Source organism: Ictidomys tridecemlineatus, chromosome 13 (genome assembly GCF_052094955.1).
Source record: "Ictidomys tridecemlineatus isolate mIctTri1 chromosome 13, mIctTri1.hap1, whole genome shotgun sequence".
Classification (NCBI taxonomy): domain Eukaryota; kingdom Metazoa; phylum Chordata; class Mammalia; order Rodentia; family Sciuridae; genus Ictidomys; species Ictidomys tridecemlineatus.
The window spans coordinates 13,687,569-13,709,104 of record NC_135489.1 but is presented as its reverse complement, the minus strand read 5'-3'; the positions used below and the strand labels follow the sequence as shown (position 1 = coordinate 13,709,104).

Below are 21,536 nucleotides of genomic sequence, written 5' to 3'. Positions count from 1 at the left end.
ATATTCAGAATAAATGTACTACAATGATATTAACTCCTCAATGCCTAATTTGTTATTTTCTAATGAAGTAAGAAATATCACTCAAGATTCAGCAACTCATCTCTTAATTAGGCACTTATATCTCAGTTCAAGACAACTTACTGTCCGGAAACTGACTTTCCCTAATCCCTCCTCCTACCAAGTTTCCCACTATAAAGTATGCTTTGACAGCTGTAGTGGGCCACTTGGAAAATTGGAAATAGGAAAGAATGACTTCACTGTGCATGAGACTTATAATAAGAGTCCTTTTCCCCATAGGATAGGAAAAGCAACTACTTCAATGGAGACCAGGCAGATGTAAGAGGGTGAGGACAGCAAAATATATACTCTTTCCATCTCTGTTTGGAAAGAAAATGTACATAACTTCCTAATTTCACTCCAAAGTATGGAGATGAGATGAAATGCCTCTGAATCACTCATCAACTGTTTAATTGTAGGGCAAGTTTGTCAACATATAGAAGTTTACCCATGTCAAACAGGGATAACACTAAAAAGTTGTAAGACTTAAATACAATTTCACCTACTAATGCTCTCCAAGCATAGTTCCTGACACATAGTGCTTAGTAACTCTCAGCTGCTATTATCGTTACTAATCAACACCTTATAAGTTAATTTAAACATAAAGACAATTTCATTCAAAGTCAAATTCCTGAAAGATTTAAATACGCAAGTTATATCTAACACCCTCAGATGAATAGTTTCTGAATTTCATAATGTTATTATCTGATACATACTTTAACTGGAGGAAATAACATATCAATATTTCTTATTTTAAAAGTCATTTCAAATGAAACTTATTCTATAAATTGTACTTTGTCCTTGTTTTATTTTTGCCTAAAAGCTAAGGTGCTAGGGGGGATTCTGAGTCCCCATTCTGAGTAACAAAAATTAAACCCAGTTTTATAACTTATCACCCATCTAGAGATTATAGTATATTAGCAAAAAATGCTTATTGTAGCTGGACATGATGTGTGGTGTATTCTTTGGAGATGCTGATGACTTACCTATGATAAACATTTTATGTCTCACTTTATTTGGTAGTTACCTAATACCTACCTCTACTAGTCCCGGGGTAGAAATTTCTCACTTAAAATATATGCTTTTATATTGGGAAAATGACAGCAATATGTTGATTCTGCATTTTCTCCCCACCATTCAAAAAATAACAATAAAGAATAAAGACAACGAATAAAAGTTTATAAGATATTCCAAATAGGGAAAAAGAAGCATAGAAAATATTATATAATATGTACATATGTTCTACAATGTAAGACAGTATGACAAAATAGAGATCAAGCTTAAGAGGTAAAGGTAATTCAAAGATTATAAGCAGAGATTACAAATAACCCCATCTGAGATTCAAGATGGTAGGCTAGAGGGAGGCTGCATTCCTTGTTGCTCTGTGATCTGGGATTCAAGCAGTGGGAATACTGTTCTCTGTGAGTTATTTGAGGGTCCCCAGCTGCTGAGCCTCTGCAGACCTCCCTCTACCAACTTGCAGCTCCCTGAATCATCTCCATCTTGGGACACTGCAACCGCTGCCCTCCACATGGGAGCCTGCACCTGGGGACACGGGAAAGGGTCTGGAGACAGCTGTCCAATACAGCACCGCATGCCACAGAGCAGCATCTCCAAATACGCAGTCCCATGCCACAGCCTGGCCTACCCTGATGCCCCATCTCTGAAAGTGGTCTCCTCCATCTTGAGATACCTTCGTTGCCATCTTGGGTTATCCTCGCTACTGCCATCACCATCTTTAGTTGGGGCAACTCCCATCTTGGGACACTGGCTGAGGCCTAGTAGCAATATCAAGGTGCCTATAGTCCCCCAAATCCTCCCCACACCCAGCCACTAACCTGGCACAGCAATTGCAACTACATAGCTGGCCATAGCTTGCAAAGCCTGGTCCTGATCTCACAGATTCAAAATAGCTCTCCATGACAGATGCTTAGGTCCCAGAGTGCAGCCCATAGGACCTCCAGAGAGAGAGGTTCCTGACTGAGAAGTAGAAAGCAAGGGGGTGAGTGAGACATTGTTTAGAGACTAAATTAAAGATCAGGAATTGTGAGGTCTACAGGCGATATAAGGGGATAAGACCAGGTGCCCACATCACATGAACGGGCCCCAGAGGAGATCCTTGGGATGCAGTCTTCCACTGGAGACCGGAAAGTGCTATACCCCACCTCTAGGAGTTCCACCTCCAAGACCAACCCTTCCACCCTAATAACCTTCACCATGCTGAGATGGAGATACCAGCAAAAAATAGACAACTCCACCTGCCAGATGAGAAGGAAAGCAAGAAGGATACTGGGCTCCAATAGAAACAATCCTTTAACTTTCCTTTGAGATTCATGCTACTGAGAACTGGGGTGTCTAAATAGTATATTAAAGATGTGCTGCATATTCTTCTATCTTTTATTTTTATATTTTCTTTTCCTTAATAATTTTTTGTTTGTTTTTTGTATTCTCTCTACTTTCTTCCCACTCACCTGTCTCCCTAAAGTCTTTTTCTTTCTCTCTATTCTCCTGCTAGCAGCCAACTTATTTTGATTCTTCTTTCACGCTTCCTAAGATCTAATAACTCTATATTCTCACCTCCTATCTCCATAACAGCTCATCTTACACCTCCCCCTGTGTTCTTTCTGTCCACCATAAGAAACTGTTGACACTTTTGGAAACCTACTGTTTATACTGTGTAGATAATAATCGAATTTACCATTTCTGTCTATTGCGACAAAACAGTAACATCTTAATAGGAGCTATTTGATTTAAGGCTGCATATTGTTGCAATTGGGATCTGTCAATATTGATCTCACCCTTAAAAAAGAGGTATTGGAATCCTCCAGGGACACTCTAAGCCTACAGGGTAAAAACTGTAACACCTCAGATCTGCACTCCTAGAGGACTAGACACATAAACAATATGAAAAAACAAGAGAAGAAAGTGCCCCAAATAAACAAAGATACTACATTATTAGAATTCCTGGCCGGCACAGCAGAAAAAATATCAAAGAAGGAGTACAGGATGTACATAATTAAATGTTCTATGAATTAAAGGGTGATATAAAAGAGTAAACACAGTCAACAAAAGATCATTTTGATAAAGAGCTACATAAGCAAATATGGGACACAAAAGATTAATTCAACAAGGAGACAGAGATTCTGAAACAAACAAACAAAAAACCCCCAGAAATCCTTGCAATGAAGGAAACAATAAACCAAATTAAAACTCAATAGAAAGCATCAACAGATTAGATCACTTGGAAAACAGAACCTCAGACAATGAAGACAAAATATATAATCTTGAAAAGAATGTTGACCACATAGTGAAGATGGTAATAAACAATGAGCAGAACATTCAAGAATTATGGGATAGCCTGAAAAGACCAAATTTAAAAATTATTGGGATAGAGGAAGGCATAGTTACAAACTAAAGGAATGAACTATCTATTCAATGAAATAATATCAGAAAATCTTCCAAACATGAAAAATGAATTGGAAAATCAAATACAAGAGGCTTACAGGACACCAAATTATAAAATCACAACAGATTTATAATTTATACAGAATAAGGAGAAAAATTTAAAAGTCACAAGAGAAAGGAATCAGATTACATATAGGGGGAAACCAATTAGGATCTCTGCCAATTTCTCAACCGTGACCCTCAAAGCTCAGAGGATCAGGAACAATATATACTAGGCTCTGAAAGAAAATGGATGCCAACCAGAATCATATCAGCAAAATTAAGCTTTAGATTTGATGATGAAATAAAAACATTCCATTATAAACAAAAGTTAAAAGAACTTACAACTAGAAAGCCTGTATTACAAAACATCCTTGGCAAAACATTCCATGAGGAAGAAATGAAAATGATCAAAGGGGGGAACTATACTAAAGGAAAAGCCAATCAAAGGAGAAACCAAGTCCAGTTAAAAACCAAAAACAGACAAAATGACTGAGAATACAAACCATGCCTTAATAATAACTCTGAATGCTAATGGCCTGAACTCATCAATCAAAAGACACAGACTGGCAGATTGGATTATAAAAAAGGGTACCCAATAATATGTTGCTTTCAAGAGACTCATCTCATAGGAAAAGAATCCACAGACTGAAGGTGGAAGGTTGGGAAAAAGCACACCACTTAACATGGATTGCATAAACAAGAAGGGGCTTCTATCCTCATATCAGATAAAATAGATTTTAAGCCAGTTAGTCAAAAGGGATAAATATACATACTGCTTAAGGGAACCATACATCAATAGGACAGAACAATTATAAACATATATGCCCTCAAATATAAAGCATCTATGTTCATCAAACAATCTCTTCTTGAAATAGAGTCAAATAGACAATTATACTGGGTGACATTAACACACATGTTTCACCACTGGATAGAGCTTCCAAACAAAAACTAAACAAAGAAATTATAGAACTCAATAATACTGAATAACTCAATAAATAATTTAGACTTAACAGACAGAATACTGCATCAATCAATGAGTGAATGTACTTTCTTCTCAGCAGCAGATCCTTCTCTAAAATAGACCATATATCATTCCACAAAGCAACTCTTAGCAAATACGAGAGAGAGAGAGAGAGAGAGAGAGAGAGAGAGAGAGAGAGAGAGAGGGAGAGATCCTGAATTCTATCACATCATAATGAAATGAGAATAGATGTCAATGATGAAATAAAAAACAAAAGCTACTCCAACAACTGGTTAACCACTTCTATTTAATGTAGTCCTTGAAACTCTAGCTAGAGCAATTAGACAAAAGAAATTAAAGGAATATGAATAAGAAAAGAAGAACTCAAACTATCACTATTTGCTGATGACATGATTCTATACTAAGAGGATCCAAAAAATTCCACAGAAAACTTCTAGAATTAATAAATGAATTCAGCAAAGTAGCTGGATATAAAATCAACACTTATAAATAAAATGCATTTCTGTACAAATCCTTTGAAAGAGAAATTAGGAAAACTACCCCATTCATAATTGCCTAAAAGAAATAAAATACTTGGGAATTAACCAAACAAAAGATGTGAAAGACCTCTCTCATGAAAACTACAGAACCCTAAAGAAAGAAATTAAAGAAGACCTTAGAAGATGGAAAGATCTCCCTTGTTCTTCGACAGGCAGAATTAATATTGTCAAAATGACCATACTACCAAAAGTGTTATACAGATTTTAATGCAATTCCAATCAAAATCCCAATGACATTCCTCATAGAAATAGAAAAAGCAATCATGAAATTAATCTGGAAAAATAAGAGACCCAGAATAGGCAAAGCAATCCTTAGCAAGAAAAGTAAAGCAGGAAGCATCACAATAAAACCAGACCTTAAACTATACTACTGAGCTAAAACAGCATGGTATTGGCACCATAATAGACATGAAGACCAATGGTACAGAATAGAGGACATAGTGGAGCAGGGAAGTAGAGAATGAAGGATCTTTGATGGGCAAAGTGGAGGGAGGCGCAGGGAGAGGACACAGGGCAGGAAAGATGGTAGAATGAGATGAACATCATTACCGTAGGTACATGTATGACTGCACATACAATGCAACTCTACATCGTGTACAACCAGAGAAATGAAAAGCTATGCTCCATTTGTGTACAATGAATTGAAATACATTCTTCTGTCACGTATAACTAATTAGAATAAAAAAACCCTCATCCCTACAATGTTTTTATCCTAAGACTTTTATTCTTTCAATACCTATATATCCACTTTTTGTTCCTTCTATACTTATATATTATCACTGGAAGAATGTTACCTCTTTCAATATAAGCATAGATATAAACATGGAATGAGAGAAGGCAGAATAGAACTGTGTGACTAGAATTTGAGGTATCAGTGTGAATGATGATTTCTAAGATACATGCATATATGTACATGATATATGTATGTGTGAATGTATATGTGCATATATTTATATGTAATTGCAAATATATGCATATATACTACATACATGAGTATAATTTCTAGTTCTGTCCATTAGAAGGCCAAAGAAGCAAAGATATCCCAGTAGTGAAGTATACATTCAAAGGCTAGATCTTGGTTTCTAATATCATTTCCCTACTAAAAAGAAGCACAGTACTCAAAAAGTAGATGCCAGAACTGGGATAGATAGACAAAAGGGAAGCCTAACACATTATCTTAATACTAGAAAACAGGAAAATGCTAACAACAATTTTGGAGTGCTATTACAACACAAAATTAACTACAGTAATACATTTACAATCTTTGGAAAAAAAAAAGGAAGTCATGAGTCCACACCAATATTAAACAGAAAAGAGAAGAAATGAATAGGAAATAAGAGAAAACTTGAATACTTAAATATTGAGAGCCTTATGGTATTTGCAGAGGGAGCATCAGAGTTGGAAAAATCACCATTTTGTAGCCATCACTGCAAAGATTGGGTCAGGAAAGAATTATGAATGGATGCTACATCTAGGGGAAATTTTGATAAGAATACTTGATGATCTTAAGAGTGTCTGTCCCAGACAGCTCATTAGTAAGTCTGTAATGGAAAAATGGCAAAACCTTGATAGAGTGACCAAATTGACATTACCAATAAGGGACAGATCATGTACCAGATCTGAGCCAAAGAAGGATATACCATTATTACACAGTACTCTGGCCAATAAGGCAAAATCTCAATTTAATTATAAGGAAACATTCAATAAACATAAATTGAGTGACAATCTATGGAGTGAGGTGCCATATATATTAAAAATGTCAATGTCATAAAACCAAAGAAAGGAAAATACCATAAAGGTCATTACTAGGCAGCTGAAAAAAATAAGAATGACAGGATAGAAAAAAAATTTAATCAATAAAACACTTAAAATTTTTATACACACAGATAAAGGAAAAGCACAAGAAATGAGTGATAGCTTTCTATAATTCTTGTAATGTTCTGTTTTCTTGGTCTTTTTATAGATTTAAAATGAGATATAATGATATATGGATAAAGTCTAGGATTTTAATTTTGTTTTGTCTTCTTCCTTGTGATTTATTCCTAGATAAGAAAACTAAGGAACTGAGTAAGGCTACACTACACTGTAAGGACATGAGGTTATGCAGCAAGCAGGAGGTGGGCAGCTGCTTAAGAACACCTGATCTCCAATTATTATTTGCCATGTGCTATTTATCTGCTGATATGTGTCCTATAGGACTGAATATTTGTGAAGTTACATGATATAAGAGAAAGACTTCTCTTTAATATTATAATTCCTATTGACAATTTTAGGGTTTTCTGTGTATTTCAAAACATGTCACATGAGAGATCATTATATAAATATTCTCCTCACTAGAATATTAGCTCCTCTGTTCCTGCAAATATAAGCTCCAAAAAAGCAGAAATTTGGTCAATCTTTATACATCTTAGGGACCAGAACAGTGCCAGAATACAGTACACACTGAGCACAATGTTTTTAATATGAAAGAGCAGTCCTTTATATTGCTTATGCAGAATAAATGCAAATATTAATCAAGATTATTTAAAAGTAAAGGTAACCTGTAGAATGCTCTTAATGAAATTTTACGTAAGTTTTATGTATACTTAAATATAGATAAATAGGTAGATAGCTATTATTGTACAATAATAACTTTCATTTGAATACTAACCAAGGTATCTAAAAAAAATGAGTAAAACAAAAATTTAGGAGGAATCATGTCTGATTCCTATTGTTACATTTTTAAGCCTCTGTTGGATTTTAAAAACAATCCAAGGAGATGTGAGGAGTGCCACCTGCCTATATTCCCAGTGACCTGGGGACTGAGACAAGAGGATCACAAGTTCAAGGCGGCTTAGCAACTTAGTGAGGCCCTAAGCAACTCAGTGACACCCTGTCTCAAAATAAAAAACTAAAAGGGGATTGGATGTAGCTCAGTAATAAGGTGTCTGTTGATTAAATCCCTAGCACAACAAAACAAAACAACAATAAAAACAATCCAAGGAAAAATATTGTATTTCTTAATCTTCTTTTCTTTTTTGTTTTCTGCAATCTTAATCTTCTTTTCAATGTAAAGTCCCAAAGATCTTTTCCTTTTTAAAGGATAGACAATATAAATCATTTTTTTAAAGTTAAATTGTATGCCAAATCATTCACAGACATAACAATATGTCTTTTTTAAAAAAATTTCCTCTCCCTCTCTCTCTCCTTGAGAGAGAGAGAGAGAGAGAGAGAGAGAGAGAGAGAGAGAGAGAGAGACGAAAGAGGAGAGAGAATTATTTTTAATATTTATTTTTCAGTTTTCGGTGGACACAACATCTTTATTTTTATGTGGTGCTGAGGATCAAACCCAGCGCCCCAGGCATGTCAGGCGAGTGCATTACGGCTTGAGCCACATCCCCAGCCCACAAAATGTCTTTTTTCAGTGAAAAACCTGGACTTAAGAGCTTGTTCTTGTCTTATAGTTGGAAGGGAAAGTGTACATCCTTAAATTACAGATTTGCTTCATACATACATTCCAATGTTCTTACATAAGAGCGCTAGAGAAATATGCTTTAAAACATTTAACTGGCTTTGTAAAATGTTTAATATGTTGGAAGGTTATCAATCTGTTATTTTCACGAAGGAAACACACAAAATTTAACTGTTTCCTGGTTTCTATATAAGAACTCAGAATTTATGAATTGACATGAAAATTAAACACAAAATCCCCTTCAAGAAACTCTTTTCTCTTCTGGAATGACTCAGTAGATTTTATCAAATGTTAATAATAAACAATCTTACTATTAGGTCTTAAATATTCTATCAAGTAATTCTTACTAACACATGGGTTCATAAGAGTTCCATCTTGGGCTGGGGATGTGGCTCAAGCGGTAGCACGCTCGCCTGGCATGCGTGCGGCCCGGGTTTGATCCTCAGCACCACATACCAACAAGATGTTGTGTCCACCGAGAACTAAAAAATAAATATTAAAAATTCTCTCTCTCTCTCTCTCTCTCTCTCCTCTCTCACTCTCTCTTAAAAAAAAAAAAAAAAGAGTTCCATCTTTCTTTGTCAAATTCCAGAAAGAAACAAAAGTAATAGCTGGTTATTTATTATAATTTTCCTGCAACAAAATTGTTTCTTTAATAACAATAATATGGACATAAATGGATCATTTTGAGATAAGGGACTTGATATAAAGTTATCTCATTTGGTTTGAGTGGCTGCTTACCCAATATTGCCCAGCTCACAACCTGATTCATAAGAGGCAGTCCTTGTTTCTTGAGTAGACTATTGTGGGTACTATACACAACATACATGGAAAGCACTGTGCTCAGCATCTGAAAACACAAACAAAACAAGTCAATAAAAATGAAGGTAGTGAAAGTCTATCTACCAGGAAAAAAAAAATGCTTAGGAAAGCGCTGAGAACAACTGGAACTGGCCAAAATACTACTAATGTTGGACAAGGTATTGAAATTGGATGAGGGCACCTTCTTGTGGCCAAGGCTAAGCATTAGCATTCCTATATTAAACAAAGGTCCTCCTTAGTAAGTATGACATGAAACACTTTACATATTCAAGAGCATTTTTTACATATATCATTACAATTTCTATTTGGAAGTATTTGTTATAAATACTTCTTAAAAGTATGGAAACAAAGATGGTGATATGTACATAACTTAGTGCCTTCTCCTTCTGGACCTCTCCTATAGTACTACTGGTTTATTCAGTCAACTGTGGTCTGAATATTGATGACAGAGGGAATATACAAAGTATAAATACTCTTCAGAGAATATTTATAAATTAGTATAGAAGTTGACAAACTATAACTCATAGGCTGGTGTCCTATTTTTATAAATACTGTTTTGGTGGAACATAATTACTTCCATTCATTCACCTGTTGTTTTTCTTTGCATTAAAATAGAAGAGTTGAACATCTGTTAAGACTCCATATTACCCATCAATCTAAAAATATTTACTATCTGGTTCTTTAGAAAAATGTTTGCTGAACCTGAACTAGTAGCTTAATTATCATCTAAGAAATGAGCTAAATTTTGACTATGAACAAACTAAATTCTCTTATTAGAGTTTGGATTAACGGTCTCACTACCAATGTTTCCTAGAGAAACATTTAATTTACTGTCATATTTTCAGTGTTAAGAAGCAAAACAGAAAACAATGCTGTTGTTAAAGCTATAACATAGTCCTACAATCCTTTTAACCGGAAGATACATTTTGGGGTATCGGGACAGTGCTGGAGATTAAACTCAGGGCCTCATCATGTAAGCCAGGTAAGTGCTCTATCTCTGACCTACAGTCCAGTTTTCTTTTCTTTCTTTCTTTTTTTTTTTTTTTTTTAATTTTTGAGACAGGGTCTTTTAAAGTTGCCCAGCTGGGCTCAAACTTGGAATCCTCCTCCTGCCTTAGCCTCTTGAACAATTAGTATTACAGGCATACACCACTGCACTTGGCTTCTAAGACACATTCTAATTTCAGAGATGTTAAAATGGGATAAAAATGTGTCTTGGAGTCAATAAAGTATGGCAGGCAGTACAGGAATTAATGCAAGCTAATAAAATGAATGCAAAAAGGAACACTGTAATGGAGTTACCTAACATTTTGGTCTTTCTAACAAAGCATATAACAATTTTAGCAAGACATTCATTCTTTGCTCCTTTAGAATATAGTCAGAAACATTCATTTCTGTCAACGTTCTGGTGAAATGATAGGTGAATGCTGTCAAAGCTACTCTGGCTTTGGTGTAAAGCCAGCAAGTGCACCATTTCAAATGAAATATGTTTCAATGGCTTGACAGGATCTTTTTTTTTCTTTTTTCTTTTTTTTTTTTTTTTTGGTGTTGGGGATTGAACCCAGGGCCTTGTGTATGCAAGGCAAACAATCTACCAACTGAGCTATGTCCCCAGACCTTGTCAGGATCTTTGACAAAGCATTTCTTCTCTTTATATAAGCTCTCTAAGAATGCATTTAACTTATCATCTTTTATGTGGCATATTTTTAGTTTTGACTGTTTTTAGAAATATTTTCTATTATTCCAACTCTGTTCTGAGGAAATTTGAAAAGACTCATATGAGTTTTGTTTCTTGTCACTGTTCTAGATGTGGTTATTTATTCACTTAAAAAGAAAAAAGTAGTTTTAATCTTGATTTCCAACAACCAAAAAGATAAAAACTTTATAAAATAATACATTATATAATCTCTAAAATTCTCACAGTCCTATTAGATATTATGTCTACTTACAGGTTAAAAACAAACTAAAGTCAAAGTTCTGAAAATTATACATGTAGAATACAGTGCAACGGGAATTGACTCAATTTTGAAACACTAAGGCCACCAACCAAGATGAAGTTTATATTCTCCTAGGGTATCATCTGAGGTCTTAACCTAAGGCTTTTCTTCATATAAATATACTACAGGTTGCTTCTCTTTTTCAAAGAATCTTGTCTCAAATGAGGACAAAAGAGAAATTCAGTCCAGAGGAAGCTCTTCTCAGCTCACGTTTTGGTCAGTACAGATACCTTTTAAATCACTACAAATTCTCTGCTCTCTGTGTATCTTTCAGTTGCCTCTTGTTGACCTTTTTGCTATTTCTTACCTTTGGGAGAACCTATTTCTATCTTAGAAATCTTTCTTCTTAGCTGGAGGATATTGAATGACATAAACATCATGGCACATTAAGAACACAATTAAATATGACTGTAAGACATATTTTGCTATATCATTGGTATAACACATAGTATTGAAAATCTGCAACTCACCTGTAATAGATGTACCAATAACTCTTCCTTGATAAAACTATTTTTTCTTTTGATGAGAGATGTTATAACAAACAGGGATAGTAGAAGAACCAGCAAGCCTGCACTCATTCTGTTTCGAAATACAATTCACAATTTAAATTTTCTTAAGATATTTCCTGAATACATCATATGATAACATGATGCATTTTATTCTAATATAGAATTTCTAAATCATCTGATTTAATCAAGAAGAAGCAACAAAATGGACATAGAAGTTTAACAGGAAATATTAAAAATGTCTGTATAAAATATTTTAAGGATATATTTATTATTTCCACAATTTTTAGAAGCTTTACCTGATTTTTTTAATTCAACTTAAAAATTATTTTACATATACCAACTACTATAATTCTTAGCCTGAACTGAACAAATTTAAAGTCAACAATATAAAGATAGCTAAATAAATATAATATTTGTATCTATAACATACATTTTTCAACTATGAGCACTTACTTATTCACATAAAAGTATCACATTTAAAATCTAAATTATTTCTAGCAGGGACAAACAGTTCCTTTCTAGCATTGACCCTGGTGCTTTCCTCAGTTGCCCTGACTAAAGGAAGAGTAGGACAGTGGTCACAAAGGTGGCATGCAGGTGAGTAAATTATTATACATTCTTTTTAAAAAAATATTTCAGTTGTTGATGGACACAATATCTTTATTTATTTATTTATTTTATGTGTTGCTGAGAATTGAACATAGGGCCTCACACAGGCAAGGCAAATGTTCTACCACTGAGCTACAACCCCAGTAATGAAATAACAGATTATACTTTTCATGACTAATAATTTGATATTGATATTTTAATGTCTAGTTTGCTTATTTATTATTTTTACGTGGTCCTGAGGATCAAACCCAGTGTCTCACATGTATGAGGCAAGCGCTTTGCTACTGAGCCACAACCCCTAATGCCTAGTTTGTTCATATGATTTTAAACTCATAATCAAGATTGGGTTCAAATTTCATAGAATTGACTGAGGGGAAAAAACTGTATTGAAAAGAAAAGAAAATACTGTTCATACACCAAAGAGAGATCTGGCTTTCGACCTACAACAGGCATCAGTGGGAACACTGCCAGGAGCAAAGAGAAGAAAGTCCAACTCAAGGAGATGACCTAAAATCAAGGGAAAAAAAAGTCATCTTTAGACAAATATTATTTATCTTCAGACAAATATAGTGAAACCTGCTTTCAGTGTTTCAGGCTACCCAACTGTGAAACTAAAAAGAAAATGCAAAGCCTTAGAGCCATTTGCTTTATTTTTTATTTTAAATATCTTTTTTAGTTGTAGGTAGACATAATACCTTTATTTTATTTATTTACTTATTTTTATGTAGTGCTGAGGGTCAAATCCAGTACCTCACGCGTACCAAGCAAGTGCTCTACCACTGAGCTACAACCCCAGACTCCAGTCATTACTTTAAAAAGTAATAGAATAACTGTTGGTGAAGGACCTGATCCATAGCGGGTGCTGAATTCAGTACAATATGAGCATTATCTCACACAACAAGTAAATGAAATAGGATTTAAGCTTGGGCCTGATATTTTAAAACAAGTGTTTTCTTAAGGTTATACCATATATTGATAATGGCATGTATAAGAAAACTACTACTACTACTGCTGCTGCGGCGGTGGCGGCTGCTGCTGCTGCTGCTACTAATATTACTAAATTTTAATTGAGTCTAGAAGAGAAGTAAGTATAAATACTATTATAATTAATTAAGACAAAACTGATCAATAATTTCATTAATTAGAGATTTTTGTAAATTCTCCAAGGTAGAAAGACGATATGTTTATCCTCTGTCAAAAGTATCAAAGTGGAAACATAAGAGTGTTCTTTGGGGAGATCCAACATGGCAGCGAGCGTGGAGAGATCAAGTCTCTGACCTCTTCAGCTGTGTGGGCATAGGGAGTCGTAAACAGTCTAAATGCTGTTTGCTCAGGATCACTAGGCAATGCTGAGCTGATGTGGATCTGGGGCAAACAGTCTGGGCCTCTCAGAACACACACTGAGCCCGAATTGGCTGAATTCAAGCTCCCGTTCGCCTGCTTCCCACAGACAAACAGCTGTGACTCAGCACTAATCCATCCGGCTGAAACAACCGGTCAGCCCCTCTGATCCCATGGAGGTAAATGCCAACCGAGCCTTCATAGGTAGTGGCCACAGGTTTGAAACGGGGCTTGGGAGAGACAGTAAGGACCCACCCCTTGCATTGGTCACCCGGCAAAGGGAAACAAACTGTCGCCATTTGCAAGAGATACCACCATGGCAGAGAACTGACGTCACCAGACTGCGGCGGAGGAGATAACTTCATTGAAACCTGCGGCTACAGGTGTGTAATCCCCTAGCCTTCCCTCTCCACACATTGGGGAAACCTCCCAGCTCTCCCGTGAGCGCAATAGGCAGACCAAGGGAATCGGAAGTGGCACGGGACCCGCAGCGCAGAACTCCCGGCTACTGCTCCCACCAGTGCTGACAACTGGGAGTTCATAACCCACTTCAATCTAATGTATGAAATATGATATGTCAAGAGCTTTGTAATGTTGTGAACAACCAATAAAAAAAAAAAGAGTGTTCTTTGTAGAAATACACTATAATTCTCTACCTAGCTAAAGGAAGAGTATATAATGAATATATATTTCTCTGGTGAAAAATTGAGTGGTTCAGGCCCAAGAGGGAGGTGATTTCTCAAGATTCACTTTCAGAGTACAGTCCCCTAAGCCACTGCCCTGTTCTGAGTAGCTTTCTCCATCATTTAGATATTTAAAGCTGAAGGAATCCAGGAAATGCTTCACAGAAGGGCAAACCAGTTCTGCTTCTTCAGCATTTCAATAACCACATAATTGGCTCATTCTGATATGCAAGTCTAAGTGAATCACTGAAACCTAAAGCCAACATGAGGCCTCCTGTCAAAAGGACCAGACTCTTTAAGGACACATGCTACCTTTTGGTTTAAAAACAAACAATTCCTTGAGTTAAATACATATAATCTGTTCTATGTCAAAATGGGTACTTATACCTTTGCTCTCGTCCACAGCTGAGTGAGAAATGGCCAGCCCGCAAATATAACAAGTCCAGCTGTAAGCATATAACGGTAGAAAAAACTGAGAACCTGGTAATGCATTCCAAAAAGAATGGAAAATGAGGTCATTGAATCATTGAATAGCAGTTACATACATATGAAAGAAATCTGAAAATGTAATCTGGTAAATTACTTACTAATACTTCAATTCCCAAGGTACAGATTAACAGGTGCCCAACAAAATGGCTCAGAGGAAAGGTCAATAGTGATGCAACAAGGTCTTGAATAACTTGAAGTCTGTTTTAAGAGATTATTTATGAAGAATATATACTCTGCATTGAACTAAAAAAGTCAAATAACAAAAAATAAAAAAAAAACTTTGCACAAATCTAAAAATCAGGAAATTTTCCACTCATAGATTATTTTAAAAGTAAGATAAATTCCAACAGATATATTTCAATGGCTTTGGCTCATACAATTTGGGTGGAGGGCAATCCACAAGTATTTTAGAAAAAAATGTAATTTTTGAATTAATTTGAAATGATCACAAAAGTTTGCCTGGTTTCTTTTTTTAAACATTTTTTTTAAAATTGTTGTTGAACCTATACTTTATTTATTAATTTACTTATATGTGGTGCTGAGAATCAAACCCAGTGCCTCAAACATGCAAGGTAAGTACTCTACCACTAAGCCACAATCCCAGCCCAGTTTGCCTGGTTTCTATAAACATTAATGACAATAAATGAGCCTTATCTTATTTAAGTTTAAACACAGGTACATATAATTACAGATATAATACCAGAAGTAAAATATAATGAACCCACACCTAGGCAATCTTATATTAAAATCTCAATCATCTTCATGAAATAAAGGTAGGTTTTTCCTCACCTAGATAAGAGAAAATCCCAATTGCACTTTATGGTTGAGCTAAATAACCTTTTCCAAACTCAATTTAAGATGTCATTAATTGTACAATAATTGTATTTTGGAATTTATAACCATAAAAAATGTATTACATACTCAATAACTTTTATATTTTATTGCTGGCAAGAAAAACTTTTAACATTTGTAGTACATTAAGTGGGTAATTATAAAAGGTCAGTATCATTTACTTTATGACCTTTTTCTGATTGAAAACAATGGCTGCAGAATGTTATCAAACTTTTGATAGGAAAGGAAAGGAAATACCAGTCCATGTAGGAAAGGAAAGCTAATACCAGTCAAAAGATTATTTTTTGTTTCCAGTAGTGAATGAGTACAGAGTAGAAAGAGATTATTCTATACAATCAATTTGAAGATTATTTTCTAGGAGGAAAATGAATTTTTATGTTTCATTTTCCATATAATCTACCAAAAATATAAAGATGGAATATAAAATACTTTCAAAATCATAGCTTCCATTAAAATTTAAACATACATGTTATCTTCATCATTAGGAAATTTATAGGAAAAAAATGTAAAACTCTTGTAAAACATGTTTTCAAAATGTGTTATCTTCATTTAATAATTCAGAGGCATTCTATAGCAGAATAGAATTTTCTTCTTTTTATTTTTTTGGTACCAGGGATTGAACCCACAGGTGCTTAATCACAGAGCCATATCCCTAGCCCTTTTTTGTATTGTTTTCAAAAGTGAATAAGTATAGAGTAAAAAGAGATTATAATGAATTATACAGGGTCTTGCTGAGTTGCTTAGGGCCTTGGTAGGTTACTAAGGCTGGCTTTGAACACGCAATTCCCCTATAGGTGCGCCACTGTGCCTGGCTAGAATAAAATTTTCCACAAGGATAAAAAAAACCTTTCAAAAATTATAAAATCAGGGAAAAAGACATTAGAAAAAAATCTGAACTAAATAAGCATATCCAACAACCCTATCCTTTCAAATGGAGAAGTAACAGAATGTTTTTTGGTCAATGTCTTTCTGCCTATGTTTAAAAATAGTTACTAACGTAAACATTTTAATACTATTTTTATTTTTATATTTAAAAACTAAAACATTTTTAATACTTCATGTTTTTAAATAATGGAAGAGCTATCAAAGCTAGTCATCAAAAATTAGAATAGTCAGGCCTTGTGGTATACACTGTAATTCCAGCTACTTATGAGGCTGAAGCAGGAGGATCACAAGATGGGAGGCTAGCCTAAGCAACTAAGGGAGGTTCTGTTTCAAAATAAAAGAAATAAAAGGGGCTGGGATGTAGCTCAGTGGTAAAACAACACTTGGTTCAATTCTTAGAACTACAAAAGAAAAAAATTAGAATAAAAATATGCATAGTGTTATGATGTACAGGTAAGGCAATCTTGAGGATATCCTTATTTTAGGTTCTCACTCCCGGTCAGCTTTAAGGGTGTAGTTTTCTGAGAGGATATTTTGATAAGCAAGACTAAGTTTAAGATCCACTTTGCTTATGTAAATATAGAAATCCACAAGATCTGCAACATGATTCTGGCTGTCTTTGAACATGAATCAGCTTCGTTTTAGTGGTTTTACTTAAAAGTGCTTAAAACTCACCTTACATCCTTCCTTTTGAAGCTCTCTAGAATGGTGACAATCCATTTTAAGTCCAACTTGTAAGGAAGTACTATAAAGTACTTAAAGTACTGACAGCACATGTGAATGATAAGGACTAATCTGTCAGTATACCTTACAGTAATAGATTTAACTACAAAGTTTCACTTATCTAGGCTGAAAGGATGAGCAGGAAAGGAGGGGTAGAAATTTATAGGAAAAAAATGTAAATTTCTTTGTAAAACATGAAGATATTCTGGACTCTGAGATGGTGAAACATGTTCAAATATGTTATTTTATGCCCAGTACAATCAATGTTAATTATGTTACTTTTATTCCACAATTTTTCTTATAAAAGATACACGAAAAAGGAAATAGGGTAACTGCTATCTCAGTATAATAAAGATGAAGTCAAAAGGGAAAGGTAAAATAAAAAGAATGTTTATATACAACATTTACATAGTTATAAATAAAGTGAGAGAGTTTAGAGATTTGAGAATATTATAAATATCTTTGATGATGTACGCCTCAGAAATCCAATGCATTTTAAATGTAGATTTAGCTGTCAATGAAGTGAAAAACAAGGCAGCAAGATAGTTACTTACTCTTTTAGAACTGCATACCATATTGGCACTGGCAACAAACAATATACATAGTAAGTCCAGGGACAGGCTTGAATCAGCAGGAAGAATGTTACTAAAATGCCAATAGCTACAAAACTACATGGCAGAAGATGGCTTGCTTTCTGAAAATCAAACATAATATTGAAACACTTCCAACAACCTATGCTAATTGATAGGCTTTTAAGAGATTTTATAAAATGAAGAAAACATTTTACTGTCTTTCAATAGTTCTACAATTAGATGATAAATAAAAGAGCTACATTAAAAAACAAAAAGAAAACAATCTGTCATTTGAGGAACATATTATAGAAGAAAAACTGGATATTGTGAGATTGTTACAGTTAGACAATTCTGAAGTCACAAGTGATCATGGTCCTAAAGTCTGTTTATAATAATAACTTGTTCAAAACTTAATGTATTCTCTCAATTTTATAAATGTTTACAGAATTTTCTAGATAACTCACAAAAGCCTATTTAATCCATAATACATTATAAGACTTAATGTTCATTTAGAACAATGTTTCTATTTATTCAAGCTACAATTTGACATGCTACCCAGGCTACTTCACTGCCCAACTACCACAGGTCCTTTCAGTCATATCTACTCTTCCCAACAACCTGCCAAACAAGGGAGTTCCTTCAAAGTATGTCACCATTGATAATCTCCATGGGTCAGGCAGGCCAATGGATGCTCTGGGCCAGTTACATCAATAAGTATAATAAAGACTTTCAGAAGAGTTAAACACAGCTGGAGAGAAGAAGGGGTGGAAAGGAAACATGGTACTCCTCTGCTTCCATTTCATGGTTTTTCTGTTTTGCTTTTTTAGCCAAAGCTAAATGAGGCAACAATAAACAACTACTTTCTGAAAGTAGAGTATTTCAAGGAGGAAAAGAAAGAGATTCCTTTCCTTTTTATAGTTCTTCCCTGCTGCACAAAATGTTATCAAAAACAAGTAAGAATTAAGCATAAACTAGGACATAGTTGTAAAATGGGGGAGGGGGGCTAACCCACAATATTGTAACTAAGAGTTTGGAGCTGGGTAGATCAGATTTCATACCCTAGCTCCCATACTTTCTCACAGTGGGAATCATAAATATTAAAGATTTCTGAGACTTAGTTTTATCCCATCTATAAAATGGGAATAATCTCATACCTACTTAGCAATGCTTATAATGCTTACATGAGAGTATATAAAGAGCTTAACAAAATGCCTAGAATATTACTACTGCTTAGTAAATGATGGCTACTGTTATTACTTTTATTTTTATTCTCTTTCCTCTCCTTCTTCTCTTTTGCATTAGTCCCAGGTCATTATAAAAATCTGTTAGTGATAGCACTGGAAAGAGAGAAGTGAGAGACAGTAATGGTCCAAGGGAAAGAAAAGCAAGAGTAGTCATGGGATGAAATAAGAATATTTGGTTATAAAGCAAAAGACATCTGAACTAGCAAGGGATAAGGAGAAGGTAAGCATATATCAAAATTGAATACAGAACTTAATTAAGGAGACGTAGAAAATTACATTTCAAGGAAAAAAGATTACTCACTGCATTTGCCTATAATAGTAAATAAATCAGGAATGACTCCAGGATCTGGGGAACACTGTCTTGTAGAAGTGACATAAGCTTTAGAGTCACACCTAAATTTAATTCTGATGCTACCATTCTATTTGCTTGTCAATTTGACTAAACCATTTAGCTTGTCTGAAACTGTTCCCTCATCAAACAATGGATATAATATCTGTTGCAAAGTCATCTCTCATTTTGCTACAGGTGCTCTATACACTTAAAGTTCTTCCAACAGACCACTCTAGCTTACCTTTCTCCGGGCACAAGCTGAGAACATCCTTTTTCTTGTTGGGTTATTCCACCTACTCTTTAAGATTCTTCTTTGGCAATCACCTCTTCTGCAAAGCTTCCCTACACCCCATTCTAATCTGAATACATCTGCAACTATCTGACATTCTAACTGCTTTCCACACTTCCCTTCAGCTAATGCTATACACTATGATATATTATTCCTCCTATGAAACTGTTGAGGTTGTATCACTTCTCAATACTGTAAACTCTACACTAAAGGGAAATAAAAATATTTTTGCAAACAGAACCAAAGCATTCAAAATACTTGAAATGATCTCAATTGTAATGGTCAGTTTTATGTGTCCACTTGACTGGCTATCATCTCCAATTATTCGAACACTATCCTAGCTGTTACTATAAAAAGTATCTTGAAGCCATGGTTAAAATCCATAATCAATTGACTTCAAGTATTCCAGATTTAGTCTACATAAATGGGTGGGTCTGATTCAATCAGCTGAAAGACTTTAAGGGTAGAATTGAAGCTTCCCTAAAATGCAAATTTCATCCACTGGTTGCAGCTTTAGTTGCTGTCTGCTTGTCCAGCCTGCCTTCTTAATAGCCTGACCTATGGATTTAGGACTTAGTTAACCAATCCCCACAATTGAAAAGCTACCTCCTACACTAAATGCTTAATATATATCTCCTACTGATCTCCCAATTTTCCACTTAAGTGAAAATGTTATAGTTCAGCATTTAAAGCCTTTGACTTCCTTGGCCTGTACTGTCAGTATATCTCTTATCAGTCACTTGAACAAACCTACTACATTCCACCCAAATTTATTTTGAAGTTACTATAGCGTTGAAACAATGAGAATTTAAGTGTTAGAAAATATGAGTTTTGTCATTTAGAACACTCAGGACAGTCTTGGGTAGTAGGGCTCAATAAAATTACTTACCATCCCCAGCATAATAGTCCATTTTCCCAGCTTTGCCTATTTTCATCATTGAATTTGCTTTAATTCTCATCCTCTCCCTACAGTCTATTAAACTACCAAGACTTACTTCTTCCTTTCTATCATCACCTTAGTTAAGTGAGTTCACCTTTATTTAAAATGATAGTCTTAATAGGAAAGACAGTAGAATGAATTGGATATAACTTTCTTATGTTCACATATGAATATATGACCAGTAAAACTATATCACGTACAACCACAAGAATGGGATCCTAATTAGAATAAGTTATACTCCATGTATGTATAATATGTCAAAATATACTCCTCCTCTGTCATGGATATCTAAAAAGAACAAATTAAGAAATGACAGTCTTTATATCATCTCACTTAACTTATATTAAGGTTGTTTTTTGTAATGGAGTATAGTGTACCAATATCTGGTAAGTTGGTTATGTGTGCACATATCTTACCTACTTTACTTAATTCTAAGATCCTTAACGTCAAAATCTGAACTATGTATCTCTTTGCATAGTCCACATATTATCTAGCATTGTACTATACACTCAATGAATATTGGATACATTCTCCAGATGAATAAACAACTATCAGGTATAAATCTTGCTGACACATCAATGTAAAAACATCATTTCCTTTCCCAAGGACCTGAACATCAGGATAAAGATAAAAAGCAATATTTGGCACAAAACTATGTGGGATTAAAATCTTAGTTCTTCACATTATAGCTGAGTGGTCTTTAGCAATGCTAGTCACTTAGTTACCCTCAGCTTCAGGTTCTTCTTTTGTAAATAGAAATTATAATGTTTACCT

At 34.6% G+C, this 21,536-nt stretch overlaps 1 protein-coding gene across 9 annotated transcripts in view; it reads right to left on the bottom strand.

Moving 5' to 3' along the window:
• Pign (phosphatidylinositol glycan anchor biosynthesis class N) overlaps positions 1 to 21,536 on the bottom strand; it is a 120,174-nt gene that overhangs the window by 42,370 nt on the left and 56,268 nt on the right. For all 9 annotated transcript variants that reach the window (XR_005727948.2, XM_078029928.1, XM_078029924.1 and 6 more), the window contains 6 exons: positions 17,941 to 18,080; positions 15,025 to 15,124; positions 14,825 to 14,917; positions 12,829 to 12,920; positions 11,766 to 11,874; positions 9,218 to 9,326 (listed from right to left, as the gene is read on the bottom strand). Coding sequence is in view for 8 of the 9 variants with exons in the window: in XM_078029928.1 (XP_077886054.1) it covers positions 9,218 to 9,326; positions 11,766 to 11,874; positions 12,829 to 12,920; positions 14,825 to 14,917; positions 15,025 to 15,124; positions 17,941 to 18,080 (643 nt within the window). In the remaining variant the exon portion in view is untranslated. The remainder of the gene's footprint in view (positions 1 to 9,217; positions 9,327 to 11,765; positions 11,875 to 12,828; positions 12,921 to 14,824; positions 14,918 to 15,024; positions 15,125 to 17,940; positions 18,081 to 21,536) is intronic.